We start from the raw sequence: 15,979 nt of genomic DNA, 5'->3' as shown, positions 1-15,979 counted from the left end.
TCATCTGACAAATGCTTCTACAGTGTTCTGCAAACCCCTATTTACCTGAAGTAGTTTTACAACTTCTGTGTGTTTACAGGAGGGTTGGATTTAATATGGCAACTTGGCTCAGTGGGTACTGTAGACAGTTTCTAGTGGAGCCTGTGTCTTGGAAAGTAAGGTGATTAGCCAGGGAGTTTACTCATGTGTTAATCTAATAGCAGAAACTTTAGCAATGTTCTTTTCACCATCACCAGGTCCCTTCTTCAGCCAGGGTCTGCCTGTCCCAGGGGACACAGTATTCCTTCAAAGGCAGAAACGACATACCTTTGTAGTGGCTACCCTGATCTTTGAGACAAGTGAGTGATTTTTACCACGAGGGTATTTTACAATTCAGCTGATAGCTTCATAGGGATTACATAAGCATTTTAATATTGATTAACAATAGACAATACACAGCCCACGCTTCAAATTGAGAAAAACACTTGACAGCAACACTTGTCACAGTATTTGCTAGCCTATGAGTTTTACTATTCTAATTGAGCTTTAGGAAAGAAAAAGGAACCAGGAAAAGAGATGCAAGGCCTAAAGAAACTTCGAATTTCAAGATTTAAACTAAGTGATGATATATTTCAGGGTGGCCGGCTGGCTCAGTCGGAAGAGCGTGCGACTCTTGATCTTGGGGTTGTGAGTTTGAGCCCCGTGTTGGGTGTAGATATTATTTAAAAATAAAATCTTAAAAAAAGTTATGATATGTTTCCCTTAAAGTGATCAGGGTAGTGATTAAAAATAGAGATTCATATGCAAACTTCTCCATTCAGTAAAAATCATGAATTTCAACAAGTAAAGGGATTGAACAACCAGGAGTTTCCTTTTTTGTCCTTCAGCAACCTGACATTTCATCCCTCCTAGCTAGCAATTTTCAGCTGGGCAATTATTTTAGCTTTCGGTTGTGTTTACTTCTGAATTTAGGGGTGGAAGGCACCCATAAATGGTCAAATTCTCTTTCCAATTGCAAAGGTATTGCCATTTTATTACCCTAGTCCACATTTCAGTTTTGTTTTCTATGCCATAACTGAAAACCATGATTTCTCTTTCCCTTTTTCCTCTGATCTCAGGTTTCACATCTACTCCCTGAAATGTTAAATCTCTACAGTTTTTAGAGGACTTGTGGTGTCTTTATTTTGCAGGTTCTCAAACCGTTCTCCCTTAAGTCTAGCATCATGTTGCCTTCACCTGCCTTCTCCCTCTCTCCCTCCCTTCCTTCCGGGCGGCAATGTTAAGGCTCATGGTTGTGATACCATTGAATGTGGCTTATGTGGAAACTGCCTCGGGTAGGCTTGGGAAATCTCAGGGACCTTCTGCAGGGCCACAGTGGGAGATGGAGCCTTCTAGACAAAGACGCTGAAGAGAGGGAACTCCGCCTGATTGGGTTGCAGCAGATCGATCAGAAAGCACACCGTCCCGGAGAAGCCTTCATACAAGCTGTATATACTTTCAAGGACCCGAGAACCAGCCTTGAATTCCTCGGTAAATAAAAACTCAGCAAACCTAAGAGAAGAAGAAAATATGAACACTTTTAACATATTATTAGTTTTGGATTGCTTCTTCCTCCTCTCTGATAAGTTAAAGTTTTAGCACCATTTTCTTTCTGGAACTGTATAATATTTCAAGAAAGCTTTTTTTTTTTTTGTTTTTTGTTTTTTTAAAGAGGATCCATTATATCACTGTGTATGTTTCACAATAAATTATCTTGACAAGCAAATTCAACTATTGTCAGAGTTTGCAAAGCAGAGCAGTTTGGTATTTTCTGAGGACTTCATTCCTTCTGTCATCCAATAGTGAAAAGTAAAAGAGACAGATAAATAGCCATATTTTTTATTTATCTTGAATAGAAGCAAGCTGATATATGACTGTTCCTTTAAAAGAGTAAATACGCTGTGCTTCTGCAGGCATATCATTTCTGAGCTGGGTTTCATTTATATGTGACAGAGAGCAGAGGCTGTGAAAATAAATGGGCAAGATTTTATACAATCTGTGCTTTGGGCAAACAAAGGAGTAAGATAAATGGGAAAAGGCAAGCAACATTTTATAATCATGACATCAAATAGCAAACTCAGCTACAAGATAGATTATTTTTAGGACATCTGCCTTAAAACTAAATCACTGGCCTCTAGATTCTCCATGAAAGATCCTTTTTCTTCTACCTGTATTTGCCACAAATCCTATCCAAATTATTTATAATGAGAAACATTTTTAGTAGTTTACAGCTTTGAAAATGCTGTGACCTGTGTCATCTCTTTAGGGACCTGCTCTATTGGTTTCTGTCAACAACACAAACAATCACCGATTCAGAGGCTGGAACTCACCGGTTGGTAAGGCCTGAGAGCTGAAACTGCCATAAATTTAGATTATTGCTACTATGTAAGGGGGGGCCCTGCAAAGTATAATTACTTATTTGATCTTTTTTAGGGCTCTTGGAATTATCAAGAGCAGCTTAAAATAAATCAGCAAGAAACACATTGCAATTCTGTTTGGTACAATTTTTCTATCAACTGTTTTCCTGCGTATGTACTTTTTAAATGGGGTTCAAGATTTTAAACAGTAGAATAATGACACCTCTTAAGAGTTAATCCAAAATTTGTAATTATGCAATGAAACTTCAAAGTATAGCTTCAAGGAATCATAACCTTTACAGTGCCACGGATCATTTTGCAGTCTGGAGTCCTTCCAGAAGAAAGTCTTCAAATTCAGAAAATAAAATGCATAGGATCCCCACGGAAATTCATTATATTAAGGCACAGTTAGCAGAAGTTTTTAAAGCAAATTTGTGGAAAAATAATATATGTGTTCTTTATTAACACATTAAATAACAAGATCTAATAGCAGGTCTAATAGCTGCTGACATTTCCAAGTAGCAATGAGAGTCAAATATATTTCATAATATCTGCAACAAGAGTCATATGATGTGAGAATATCTATGACTTCTACTGGTGAGAGTCAGAGCCACTGCTAATTCTCCTGTGGCTTACTACACACATTCAGAGTTGAAGACAATGCGACATTTCAGTTCGACACATAATACTTTCTCAAGTAAATTCACAAACCCTAGACTAAGAAAGAGGAAGCATTTGGGGTTGAGATACCCAACCCTGATAATTTCATGTTATACGGCCTTTGGCAAATTTCTTAATCTGACTTTAAAATGGTGAAGTTGCAGAATTCTGTAAGATTCTTGGCCAAGAACTGGGTGTTGTATGGAAACCAATTTGACAATAAATTTCATATATTAAAAAAAATAAATTAAAAAAATTAAAAAAAAAGATTCTTGGCCAAGATTAAAGATACCATATATTAGGCTCCGAGCATATGACAAGCATTCGATATATCGTTCTTCACATAAACATAGCAGAATATTTATAAAACAGAGACTATCATTCCACCATACTTTAATTTTTCTCTTTCTCCTTCTGACCTTTTTTCCCCTCAGCTTTGATTTATTTATTATTGAAATTATTGTCGGTACAATATTTAGTCTCCTACATTTTTTTTACTTAAAAATAATATGATAAACATTTTTGTGCTTTTCAAAATAATTCCTAAGTGCCTTATAGCAATTTATAAGAGTACCAGAAATGTATGAGAGTAGCAGTTTCAGTGTGTTCTGACTGGTATCGTGCGTTATCATATTAAAATGATAATGACTGTTTCAAAATCTACACACTGATGCAAAATTCAAAATAACAAATTCATTTTTCTAAAAAAATCTGTGAAAATATAAGTCATAATGGTAATTATAGAACTAAAAAGAAGTATAGGCACTGAGAGCATTACATATCAAAACCTATTGATTATGACAAAAATTGAACTCAGGAAAATTCATTCACATGAGGATTTTATTATTGTTATTATTGCTATTATTAGAAAGGTGTAAGGTATTCTAATTAACCTTTTTGACTGTAGAAAATAAAGGAAAAGAACACTAGAAAAGTCAAAATAAAAGCAGAAAGTAATGAAATAAGCAGTGAAAGAAAAACAAAAAGAATCAATAAACAAAACCAAAACTCAGTTCCTTGAAAGGATGAACAACATAGACAAAACGCTGGTGTCTGACCAGAAAGGAAAGGCATTAGGAATGCAAAAGGGCATATAATCACAGATATGGGAAATTTAAAATACCATCGAACTCTACTGTTAAAGCTTTACATAAAACATTTGAAAATCCATATGAACTAAGTATGTTCATAGAGATATCTTCACTACCAAAATTAATTCAAGAAGAGGTAGAAAACCTGAATAATTAAATAATGATAGAAAAATCTGAAATCATTATCAACTATTTTTTTGCAACTATAAATTTCAACTGATGACCAAGTAATGTTTATTAAAGAAAGGTACATATTGTTTGACATTACTGTTTTAGGAGCTTCCAAAATTAGGCAAGTTTCCCCAATTTGGGCCATGACATATTTAACTTTGAATTATAATGACGTGGAAATTTCAGTACACTAAAGCATTAAATGCAGTGACCCCCAAATATTCAGATATTACCTGCACATTTTCAGGCTCTACCTATAAGTGAGAAATGGAAGCTGTCTGAAGGGCCCTGGACCCCAGAACCTTATAACTAAGACTCTGTAAGCTGGGACTGGTCTACCAGAAAAATAGAGGGGTTCTTCTGGCCCCTATTATTATTAGTATTATTATTTATTATTATTTCAGGGAGGGATAGAGAACACAAGCAGGGGAGAGAGGCAGGAGGAGAAAGAGAATCTTAAGCAGGCTCCACACTCAGCGTGGAGCATGACACGGGCCTTGATCCCACAACCCTGAGATCATGACCTGAGCCGAAATCAAGAGTTGGATGCTTAACCAACTTAGCCACCCTGATGCCCCATTCTGGCCCTTTTTAATAGGCTTTCTAGGGCATGACAATCTCTGATGAAATCTATCCCAAAGGTGATATTGCATTAGTCTAGACAGAGTCCCAAATCACTTTCTTTTTCTACATTTAGGAAATAAAGGGTCAGGCTGCAACCAAACAGATTAGGCAGCCATGAATCAAAATATGTTAACAGAATTCCTGAACAATGAAGCTTCAAATGGAGGACTGACATACGTTAGTATTTTTCCCTCAGTGCATACAGGCAAATATCATAGAGGATATTTTATGGGGTTTTTTTTAACAGTTTATTTATTTATTTTGAGAGAGAGATAGAGAGCAAGTGGGGAAGGGGCAGAGAGAGGGAGAGACAGAATTCCAAACAGGCTCTGCACTGTCAGCGCAGAGCCCGATGTGGGGCTTGAACTCATGAACCATGAGAACATGACCTGAGCCGAGATCAAGAGCTGGACGCTTAACCAACTGAGCCACCCGGGCGCCCCAATATATCATGTTTTTTAACACTGAATATTAAGTAAGTTGGCTTGGGAAGGCCTTTCTGAGAAAACGACTTTAGAGTGAAGGTTTGAATGAAGTGAGGGGGATGGGAGATAAATGTAGAAAGTGAGCATTACAGGTGGAGGGAACTGACACTTCGAAGACCACAAGGTAGGTTGCACCTGGTATCTTAAAAGAATCACGAGGAAGCCACCGTGGAAAGAACCAGAAAGAAAAGAGTAGAGGATAATGTCACAGAGGTAATGGGAGGCGAGATCCTATAATGCCGTTCGTTCAGAGGACACACTTTGGCTTTTACTCTAAGGCATATGAGAAGCCACTGGATTATCCTGAACAGAGGAGTGTCATGATCTGACATGAACATCCTAAGGATAAATTTCGAACGTCAGGGTGAAACACAGAAGCATTCCTAATAAAATCAGCATTACTATCACTCTTAATGAACACTGTTATAGAGATTCTGACCCAAGCAATAGAAAAAGGTGGGAGGGGGAGTATACAAATGAGGAAGGAAGTAACAAAATTATAATTACTTGCAAATATGTGTGTCTGTTTAGAAAACCCAATGGACTCTAATGAAAATCTCATAGAAATAGTAATGGAGTTCAGAAAGGTGGCCAGATATATCATTATATCTATCAAAACCAAGATGTTTATAAGATACATGTAGATTTATAGGCAAGAAGTGTATCTTAGATTGCTAAACTGCAATAATATGCATATTTTAAAAAGCTTTCATAAATAGCAGTAATAAATGACCTGAAAATATAATGCAGGAAAAGATTTTACTCACAAACCTGGAAACAGAAAATATCTAGGAATAAAAATTAACAAGAAACATGCAAGACCTTCTTCATAAGATCAAAGCTTTACCAAATGATATTTCTGAAAACTTAAATAAAGGGAAAACATACCATATTCCTGGATAGAAAACATTCTAAAGATGTTAATTCTCACTAAATAAACTATAAATTTATTGAAATTCCAGTCAAATTGACACAGGAGTTTTTGAAATTTGAAAATTCATTCTAAAATACAATTGGAAGAGAAAATGAGAGAAAATAGCTAAGAAAAACTAGAAACAAATGAATAATAAAATATGGCAAGTCCAGAAACAAACATTTATATAAATTTTTGTTTATATAAATTTGTTTACGATAAAATTGGCATTTCAAATCATTCAGGTAATTGGTCAACAGATATTAATGGTAAGTTTTTTCATTAAAAAACACAAAGATAGATACCCAGATAACACCATTAAAAAAAAGTAAGTTCTAGATTAATCAAAGATTTGAAAGTTAAGATAACTTTTAAATGGGTCGGAGAAATGGGTGAAGGAGGTATACATTTATTTTTTAAAAGTTAAAATCACAAAGGTACTAAAAGTCAATGTAAATTAATATTTTTGTAATCTTGGAGTGGCAAAGGTCTTTTTAACACAAAATTCAGAAATCGTGAAAGTTTGACAAGAAAAATATTTAAAATTTTGGTCTGGCCAAAGATCATGAGCTAAGTAGAAAGACAAATGGCAAAGTAGGAAAATATTTACAGCATATATTGTAACAGAGTTACAATTCTCAATATAAGCATCACAATAGGAAAAAATGGGCAAAAGATAAAAAAAAAACAGGCTAGAGAGACCTATGAGTCTAATGACTTCAATTTTTAAATTTTTCTGACAAGAAATGCTTGCACAAGTGCATAGCTATGTATGCACTAGATACGTGGGACAATTTTGTCTGCTATTAGTAAAGATTGCACAGGTACCAAGTGTCCATTACTTAAAGACTGGTTAAATTAATCATGGTACATCTTTAATGAATAACTATATAGTCATTTAAACAATGAGATAGATATAGATCTATACAAACCAAAACAAAGGATATCCCTTAAAAATTGTTCATTTAAAATTATAATCTATGAACAGTATGTATAGTATTATTATACATACGTAATAGTAGGATCTTATTAATATATACATATATAGATAGGTAGATATCCACAGGTATACAAACATGCATTTGTGCATAGAGAAATATCTGGAATGATAGAACTCTAATTCTTAGTAATAATAACAGCAAACACTTACATTGCAGTTACGTGTCAGACACCGTTCTAAATGATAAATGAGGACATTAGGCTAAGTGAAATAAGCCAGTTACAAAAACAAAAAACAAAAAACAAATACTGCATGATGACACTTATATGAGGTATCTAAAATAGCCAAACTCATAGAAGCATAGAATGGTGGTTGCCAGGAGCTGGGGGCAGAGGGAAAGTGGAAAATTATTGTTCAATGGGCATAATGTTTCAGCTATGCAAGGTGAATGAGTTCTAGAGATCTGTTCTGCAATGCTGTGCCAATAGCTAACAATATGGTATCATATACTTAAAAATATGCTAAGAGGATAGATGTCATGTGAAATGTTCTTACCGCAATAAAAAAGCAATCACAAACATACACACCCTTTGGCCCAGTGATTCCACTTCTAGGGCTTTATCTTTCAGATATACCCATACACATGCAAAATGGTATAAACACAAGGGTACTCATGATAGCATTATTTGTAATGCAAAAGATTGGAAATAATCCACATATCCCTCTCCAGGGGACCCAGTGACTAAATTCTGGTTCATCATATGATGTAATATTATGCAACAATAAAAATGAAGAGTCGTTTATGTACTTAGGGTAATCGCTAAGATAGCAAGGTGCTACCACTGGTATAAAAAAAAGACAAAACTCTATATATAGTACACCTATTCGCTTATATACACAGAATATCTCTGAGAAGATCATTAAGAAACTGGTAACACTGATGGTCACCTGGGAAGTGAACCGAGTTGCTGGAGTGCACAGTTGCTGTATTTCTTTTTTCGCTTCTCAAACTATGTGACCCTATTACCTATTCAGAACATGAATTAGATTAACATTTAGAAAAAAAATACATGTCATTTAGAAAAAAAAAATACATGTGCAGAGAAGCTGACCTTTGGGCTCGGTAGATGTATTTAGAGTTTCCCGTGAGCCGGTATAGCAGCAAGAAGACATAGGCACTGCCAGCCACACCGTGGCAAATGCCAGGCCCCTTCTTTAGCAGGCCCTTCTGCCACGTAAGTTCCCCACACCGGATACATGTGTCCAGGTACTGTGGTTTTTTGGAAACGAGATAAGCTTTGGCAAACAGGTAGGCAATTCCTGTGAAAACATCAAAGACATCAGAGGTGACTTTTGGGCTTGATGCTATTGAGCAGAACTTCTCAAACTATAAAAGGCTTACAAATCACCAGTGCATAATACCCATTCTAATCTGGTAGGTCTGAGGTGAGGGGCCTGAGATACCACATTTCTAACCAATGCCCTTCCAGGAACCACATTTTGAGTAGCAATGCTATAGAACCTTCTAGAATTTTACCTGTAAGATTTAGTTTAAGTTGTTTGAATGGTATTGTGGTATTGGCCCCTGGAGAAAGAGCAACAAGTACACAGAGTGATAAAATCCGTAATTTACAAATGGATTAATATTTAATGATGCATACTCTGGTAAGCATTACGTAAAGCTGGCTATTTGAAATGGCTAAGTGTTTATACAGTCTGCTGCTCCCCCACAGGGGTTCAGAATTTGTAATGTTAAAGTACTTATAACTATACACCTTTTCTTAAGACAAAACTGGGAGTCCTTCCAGAAACAATGATGATTCCAAACGACTTGGCTAAGACTTCTACTCCAGCTGTGAAGCCAGTCCTTCCCTACTCAATTGTTCCAAAGGAAGACACGGGCCTTCAAAACTCCTCAACAAAGCCAATCTCAATTACACGGGCAGGAACAGAAACAAGAGAAGTGACAGCTATTAATAGAAACGATTTCCCCCAAGTTCCAGGTGCTCATATTCAGAGAGGAGATTAGTAACGCAAGATCACTCTCTCTCCTGAATGGCCTCTACCTTTCTCCTACATAAAGTGAGAAAGACTAGAATTTCGCAGCTATCTCAACTAGGGTTATCTCTGCTTTTCATTGCATTTTGACTAGGCTATTTTACAACTCTGTGGAGTTAGAAATTACCTTGTAGGAAACTGATAGCAATGTAAATAATTCCTATTCCTAGAAAACACATTCTGTCTGGTAGAGGTTGGATTGACTTCCCTCAGAAGCAGCCAGCTTTGCATCTAAGAAGCAAATTCATGTCAGCATTCCTAATAGGCAGAAGTACGTCTGCTCCTTGGATTTTCCTTTGAAACCAACTGTAACACCTTTCTGGTTCCCTCATTAATTAATGAGCTAAATAAAATCATTGATATATGTTTATTTTATATTTGTATGAGTCATGATTTCAATCTCTTTTTAGAAATTATCCTTCAACACTTCCTATGTTTAGCATATAACAACAGGCTCTCCTCAGCCAAGGTTTTCCAGTCAATCACTGACAATGGTCACCTATAGCATTGTCTTTCTTCAGTTCTAGGAACAAAGTGTCTCCCACCAGCTGAAAGATGATTTTCAAAGAACTGAACTTATTTATACATTTATTCATTTTTTGTATCCATTCATTTGTAAGTGCTCATTGATTACTGTATATATAGCCCCAGACAGGGCTTGCTTCATGGGCATGTTACCACCTGAAATGAATAATCATTTTTTAAAAGTTGGCTGCATTTTCACTTTGTACTGGGCCCTCCAAATTATGTAGCCAGTCCTGGCCCGGGGTAATATAAAATAAATGGTAAACAAGATTCCTGACCTTCAGGAAGGCACTGTCTAGAAAGGGAGAGAAAAATTTGTACATGTGACTGACACATAATAGGACATGTAGTTCATGATGCTGTTGGAGCATAAAATGAATGATGCTGTTAATAACACTACTGGGATCAGAAAAGTAGAAGTTCCCTGAGGGAGACAGTTGGATGAGGCCTAGGATAAAAGTCGGGTTTTCAGGGCACCTGGGTGGCTCAGTCAGTTAAGCATCTGACTCTTGATTTCAGCTCAGGTCATGATCTCATGGTTCGTGACTTCAAGTCCTGAGTCTGGCTCCACGCTGACAGCACGGAGCCTGCTTGGGATTCTCTCTCTCCTCTCTCTCTGCCCCTACCCTGCTTGTGCTCTCTCTCTCTCTCTCTCTCTCTCTAAATAATAAAACTAAAAAAAAAAAAAGAAGAAGTAGGGTTTTCTTCAGGACTTTGTAGGATGCATAGGCAACTCCAGGCCCAACATGAGTTAGAGCATTCTAGGCATCAAGATCAACAAGGCAAAGGTTTGGAGCCAGGACAAAAAACCCACATGAAGACCAGCGGTGCAGTGTTTTGTTGGGGATTGGTTGGTTTTTATTTTTAATGACAGGATTAGCATTACAGGCAAAATGTCCCACAGTGGTGTCGAGAGACCTCCAGAAGTACAATGGGGTAGCTATGAGCTGATCATGTTGGCAGAAAGATGGCAAAGAGGCTAAATAATGAAAGGCTCACAGGACTTGGTGGCTGTTAAGATACTGAGTAGCTACCATATGCCAGGTACAGTAGTAGGTGTCCCAGGTTTTAAATAGCCCCTGCCTTCATAGTGTTTATAACCTAACTGGAGGCATCCATTAGGTTATGTGAGGGGAAGCACACAGGGAGGCTCCTAACCCACACCTAGAGGCAGGAAAGGCCCACTAGGGGGAGGGACACAATCTAGCCTGACTACCAAAGATGAGGAGGTATTAGCCAGGTGAACTGAAAGCCCTGGGTGTTCTGCTGGATCCCCTTGACCTTACTGGCATGCGCCCCATCTCCCAGTTGCTAGGAGTTGGCCACTAATAAAGCTCACAGCTGCCCTCTTCCTGGGAGATTTGCCCTCAGTCAAATGGGAGGCTATGCTATATGCCCACCAGCCCCGCAGATTTCAGCCAATGACTGGCTGACCCAGGGATACCAAAGGTCAGCTCTCCTGCCTCAAGATGGACCAACTCTGTGGTGTAATCTGTGCTTCTCAGCTTCCTCTCAGGACCAGGTGAAGCTGGTACCCAGGTGAGACACAGAAAGCCCTTTGTGACTGAGCTTTGTGACTCTGTTCTTCCTCTTCTCCTCCATTACCTACTTGAAGCTCTTCACTTCAGTAAAACCAAACCACCCACAGTTCCCCTTCCTTCACTATGTGGTTCCAAGCCTCTGAATGACTCTTCTTGGAACACACTTCCCAACTTTCCTGGCTTGGCCAACTTACCTCAGGCATCACTGCCTCCTGGAAGCCTTCCCTAAACCTGGAGGGGCACCAGGAATCCCTCTCCTGAGTTCCCATCATTCCCTATACAAATCTTAGCACTTACACTATATCATATTAAAATTACCTGTTTATATGCCTGGCTCCCCTAGGATAGTGCAAACCACCCAAGGGCGGGAACTCCATCCCATCCGTTTTTGCTCCCCTAGTCTGTGGCATGGCATTTGACATGGCAGGGGCTCCACAAATGTCTGCTGACCTTAGAACATCTCATTTCCCACCCCGGTACAGGCCAACCCTGAAGCGGAAATGAGGTGTGGAAACAAGAAAGGCTGATACGGTCCAACGGTCCAACGGATGTATTAGCCCAAGGCAGCTTAATAGCCATTGATTCTATGGTTCTGGCAAGAGACAAAGGGCCTCTTCCTGCAGCCTGGATCACAGAATGGTACATGGAAGGGACCTTAGAAGACTTCTAAACATATTCTAACCTGACCCCATTGAAATCCAAAATAAGGCTGCTTAACCTGAAAGGAAGGATGTTGGGTTTCTTTGCTTTTGATAGGAACCGTGTCATTTTGTCGCCAGAGCACTGATAAGAAACCTAAGTCAGCGACGATTATGTGTTTACCAAACACAAGGGGGGGGGGGGGGGAAGAAATCATTACTTAAGAAATATGGCTTGAGAAGCCAAACCTGTGCAAGCGTGCAATCTAGCAGAGCCCTGTGACAGCTCGACTTGGCATGCATAGTTTCAACACATTGGAGAATCACCACCCAAGTCCGCTGTGCAGTCCGTAATTGCACAGAGGTGTGCATTATACAGTGCACGACAAGGTTTAGTGACCAAAGACACTTGCACTGCACAAGCCCTTGTTCTCCATTCAAGGTCACATACTCAGGAGCCCTTGTGAAATGATGTTAAAAAAGAGCCACACCTGTGTTTCACACAGAGTAAAGGAAATGCACTGTCAGTGTCACCACAGTAGTGACATAACATAATGCAATCCAGAGTTTATTTTAGCCACAGCATTTATTTTAATGATTTTGTAAATGACTCTCATCCTGCATTTCAGAATCATTAAGGCTATGAAGAGGTCATAGGAATCTCAACAAACTCATTTCGCAGATGAAGAAACAGAGGCACAAAAGGCACAAAGCGTTTTCTCAAGGTCATTTAGTGGTTAGTGTTGAAGCTACAATTAGAACCCAAGGTTATTCACTTCGAGTCAAGAACTACTTCCACACCGCATACATGGTAACTAAGACTGTCTGTCACCTGTAGAGGTGGGGTGAAGGACAGTCAATAGGAAACAATTATAGGGGGAGATAAGGTATCACTGATGAAATTCCACATTTGGATTATCTCTGGCAGGTTTTTAATCACAGAATCAGTCTGCTGCCCCAAACCATCTGTGCTGTTCATAAATCTAGCCTCAAAAATATTTTCGTCGAACAAGTGAAAATTATTTTTCTAAGTCATCTGTTTTAGAGTTTTGGGGAGAGCTTACTGTTGCTGAATTCAGAAAAATCTTGATGGTTTTTAACCTGTACTTATCAGATTTATAATCATTCTTATGCTGTTTTGGGCACATTTCATAAAAGGAAGACTAATACCCTTGATTGGGAGTGCAGGTTGGCATAAATAACGGGCCCCAATTGGTTCTTTATTCATTTGTGACTTGGTTTATTTGGGGCAGTCCAGTGAAAACGTGGGTTAAATGATTTTGCTCTGCAGCCTATATTTAATCTTACCAAGACACTGAACGTGAATGATATATGAGGACAAATAAAGTCCCCAAGGTGATGAATCCTACGCTATACTGTTACAGCACAGGATTTACAAAGACAGAAGGCATGTGGCATATAAAGAGGACGAAATAAGTGCCCTGTAAGACACCCACATCAATGAACTGACCCAGTCACTTGTTTTAATGGATTATCTTCCCATGCTTCATAGGGCTCTTACCAGCACATTGAGTCCCTTTAAAATATTCTATATTTAACTTGGGACACCTCCGAAATTCAAGGATTCTGGGGGTGCTTGGCGGATATCCAGAAACCATCACTCAAAATGATTCACGGGAAATGGGAAGTGGAGTGCTGAGCGTAACATGAAGAGAGAGCATTTCCAGAATGGTCAACAACCGTGTTTTTCTCCAAAAAGTTCAAAGCAAGAAGAAATGGACTCAAATTACCACCAGCGGGAATTAGCTTGGACATAATGCACAATGCCTGGCGCTGGTACAAGCACACACAGGAGCCTTTGAAGTCCCTTCCCTAGGTAAATGCGGCCGGCAGAGAAAATCTGGCCAATGAGCCAAAACTTATGTTATTATTGAACTGAGACAGGACCAAAGAAAAAAACCGAATTACAGTGGGATTAAAGAACATTAATTAGAGAAGGAGGGGAAAGGAAGTAATAAAAATCAGGTAACAAACTACAGAGAAATCTAATATATTCTACAGTTGTGCTCACGGCATTGAAGCATAGCCTTGAAAATTAAATCTGTTCCTAATCCAAACTTTTTGTGTTATTTTGCTATTTTAAATCTCTCCCCTGGCCACTCGGCTGAAATTAATTGATTTATTTGAATTTAACTTATTTCAAAGTGCCCCTTCTCAGAAGGCCTAACAGTGTAATGGGATTTTTTTTAAAAAAAGAGAAAGAAAAGATGGAGTCTGATAAGTTTCTAGGCTCAATTCCAGAGAGTTCATTGCAAATGGCTTCTCAGTTCTCTAGACTTTTTATGAGGTAATGATGAAAATCCTCATTTGAAGAATTATAGAATGGTGCATCTCAAACTTTAATGCACATATAGATTACGCAGGGATCTTGTGAACGTGCAGATTCTGATTCAGTGGGTCTGGGGTGGGGCCTGAAGCTCTGCATTTCTAACCAGCTCCATGTTGCCCATGCCACTGGTCCAGGGACCACATTTTGAACTAGCAGCCTCCAGATCCACACTGTCCAATGTACCTATTAAGTACTTTCTATGTGGCTAGTCAGAGTTGCGATGGGGTATCAGTATAAGATATGCACTGGGTTTCCAAGACTTTAGTATGAAAAAGGTATAAAACAGCTTAATTTTTAAATTGTTTGCATGTTGAAATAATACTTGGGGTATGTTGGGTTATAAAATATATCTTACTGAGATTCATTTCACCCGTGTCTTTTTACATTTTAATGAGGCTACTAAAAGTTTAATTTCATATGTGGCTCATCTTATATTTTATTGGACAGTGCTAGTTTAATTTATATACAAATAGACACTGATCATGTATTTTTAAAACTACAGGATCAGTCCTGGAGATCCTTTACAGATCAAGACTTTTTTAGCTTTGACAAGTTCCATCTTGACCTTCCAATCTCATGTAGTCATCGCATAGATGAGAAATACCGTCACTTCTCAGAGAAAAACACCTCTCTTTGGCTAAGCCCAGTGAAAGGCAATGTTTTCAGATAATAGCGTGGGTGAGACCTGGGGCGCCATGGCACCAGTGCACCAGCTCATTCTCCCTCTCGATGGCCTCGCCAAGCTCAGGTGGCCAGTTGCAGTTCTGCTCCTGCTCCATGAGGAAGTCCACACTCTGCCATACCAGCTCCTGATCTGAGGGCTTGAGGTGCTCGTGGTAAGAAAGAAGCATCTGGAGAATGGACGACAGGCCATGAGCCGCTCCTATATCAACACACAAAGCATAATTAATTCACACAATTGGGAAGAGAGCCCATTTTGTTTAGTGAAAGGACAGAGTATAAAAAAATGAATGGCAATATTATGTGAAAGCACACACAGTCATATAATAATAAAGCTCCTAAGAACTAGGCTTCTGGGGAGCATATGTTAGAACAGGGATCAGCACACTACAGCCTGCAGGCCACATCTGACTCACTGCCTGTGTTTGTAAATAAAGATTTATTGAAATAGAGCCACGTTCATTCATTTGTGTGTTATCTATGGCTCCTTTTGTGCTACAGTGGCAGAGCTGTGTTTGTGACAGAGACATATAGCCCACAAAACCTAAAATCTTTATTGTCTATCCCTTTATAGAAAAATAGTTAGTGACAACCCCTGTTTTAGAGAAAAGATTTTTTTAAACTTTTCAATTAACATAAAAAAATAAAATGTAATTTAAAAATTTTTTTAAAGAAAGGTGGGGCACCTGGGTGGCTTAGTCAGTTAGGCGTCCTACTTCGGCTCAGATCATGATCTCACGGTTCCTGAGTTTGAGCTCTGCGTCAGGCTCTGTGCCAACAGCTCGGAGCCTGGAGCCTGCCTCAGATCCTCTGTGTGTCTCTCTCTCTGCCCCTCCCCTGCTCGCATTCTGTCTTTCTCTCTCTCAAAAACAAATAAACATTAAAAAAATTTAAACTTTGTAATTAACATACCAATAGCTTTTATGA

General features: G+C 38.6%; 1 protein-coding gene across 1 annotated transcript in view; it reads right to left on the bottom strand.

Annotated features, from left to right (window-relative positions):
- LANCL3 (LanC like 3) overlaps positions 1 to 15,979 on the bottom strand; it is a 96,021-nt gene continuing 80,042 nt past the window's right edge. The window contains exons 3-5 of the mRNA XM_045471577.1: positions 15,057 to 15,254; positions 8,372 to 8,579; positions 1 to 1,530 (exon numbers count right to left, since the gene is read on the bottom strand). Coding sequence (XP_045327533.1) covers positions 1,371 to 1,530; positions 8,372 to 8,579; positions 15,057 to 15,254 — 566 coding nt within the window. The 3' untranslated portion in view covers positions 1 to 1,370. The remainder of the gene's footprint in view (positions 1,531 to 8,371; positions 8,580 to 15,056; positions 15,255 to 15,979) is intronic.

The sequence above is a fragment of the Leopardus geoffroyi genome, chromosome X, assembly GCF_018350155.1.
Source record: "Leopardus geoffroyi isolate Oge1 chromosome X, O.geoffroyi_Oge1_pat1.0, whole genome shotgun sequence".
Lineage (NCBI taxonomy): Eukaryota > Metazoa > Chordata > Mammalia > Carnivora > Felidae > Leopardus > Leopardus geoffroyi.
The sequence above is the reverse complement of the archived record's forward strand: the minus strand, read 5'-3'. Positions and strand labels throughout refer to the sequence as shown.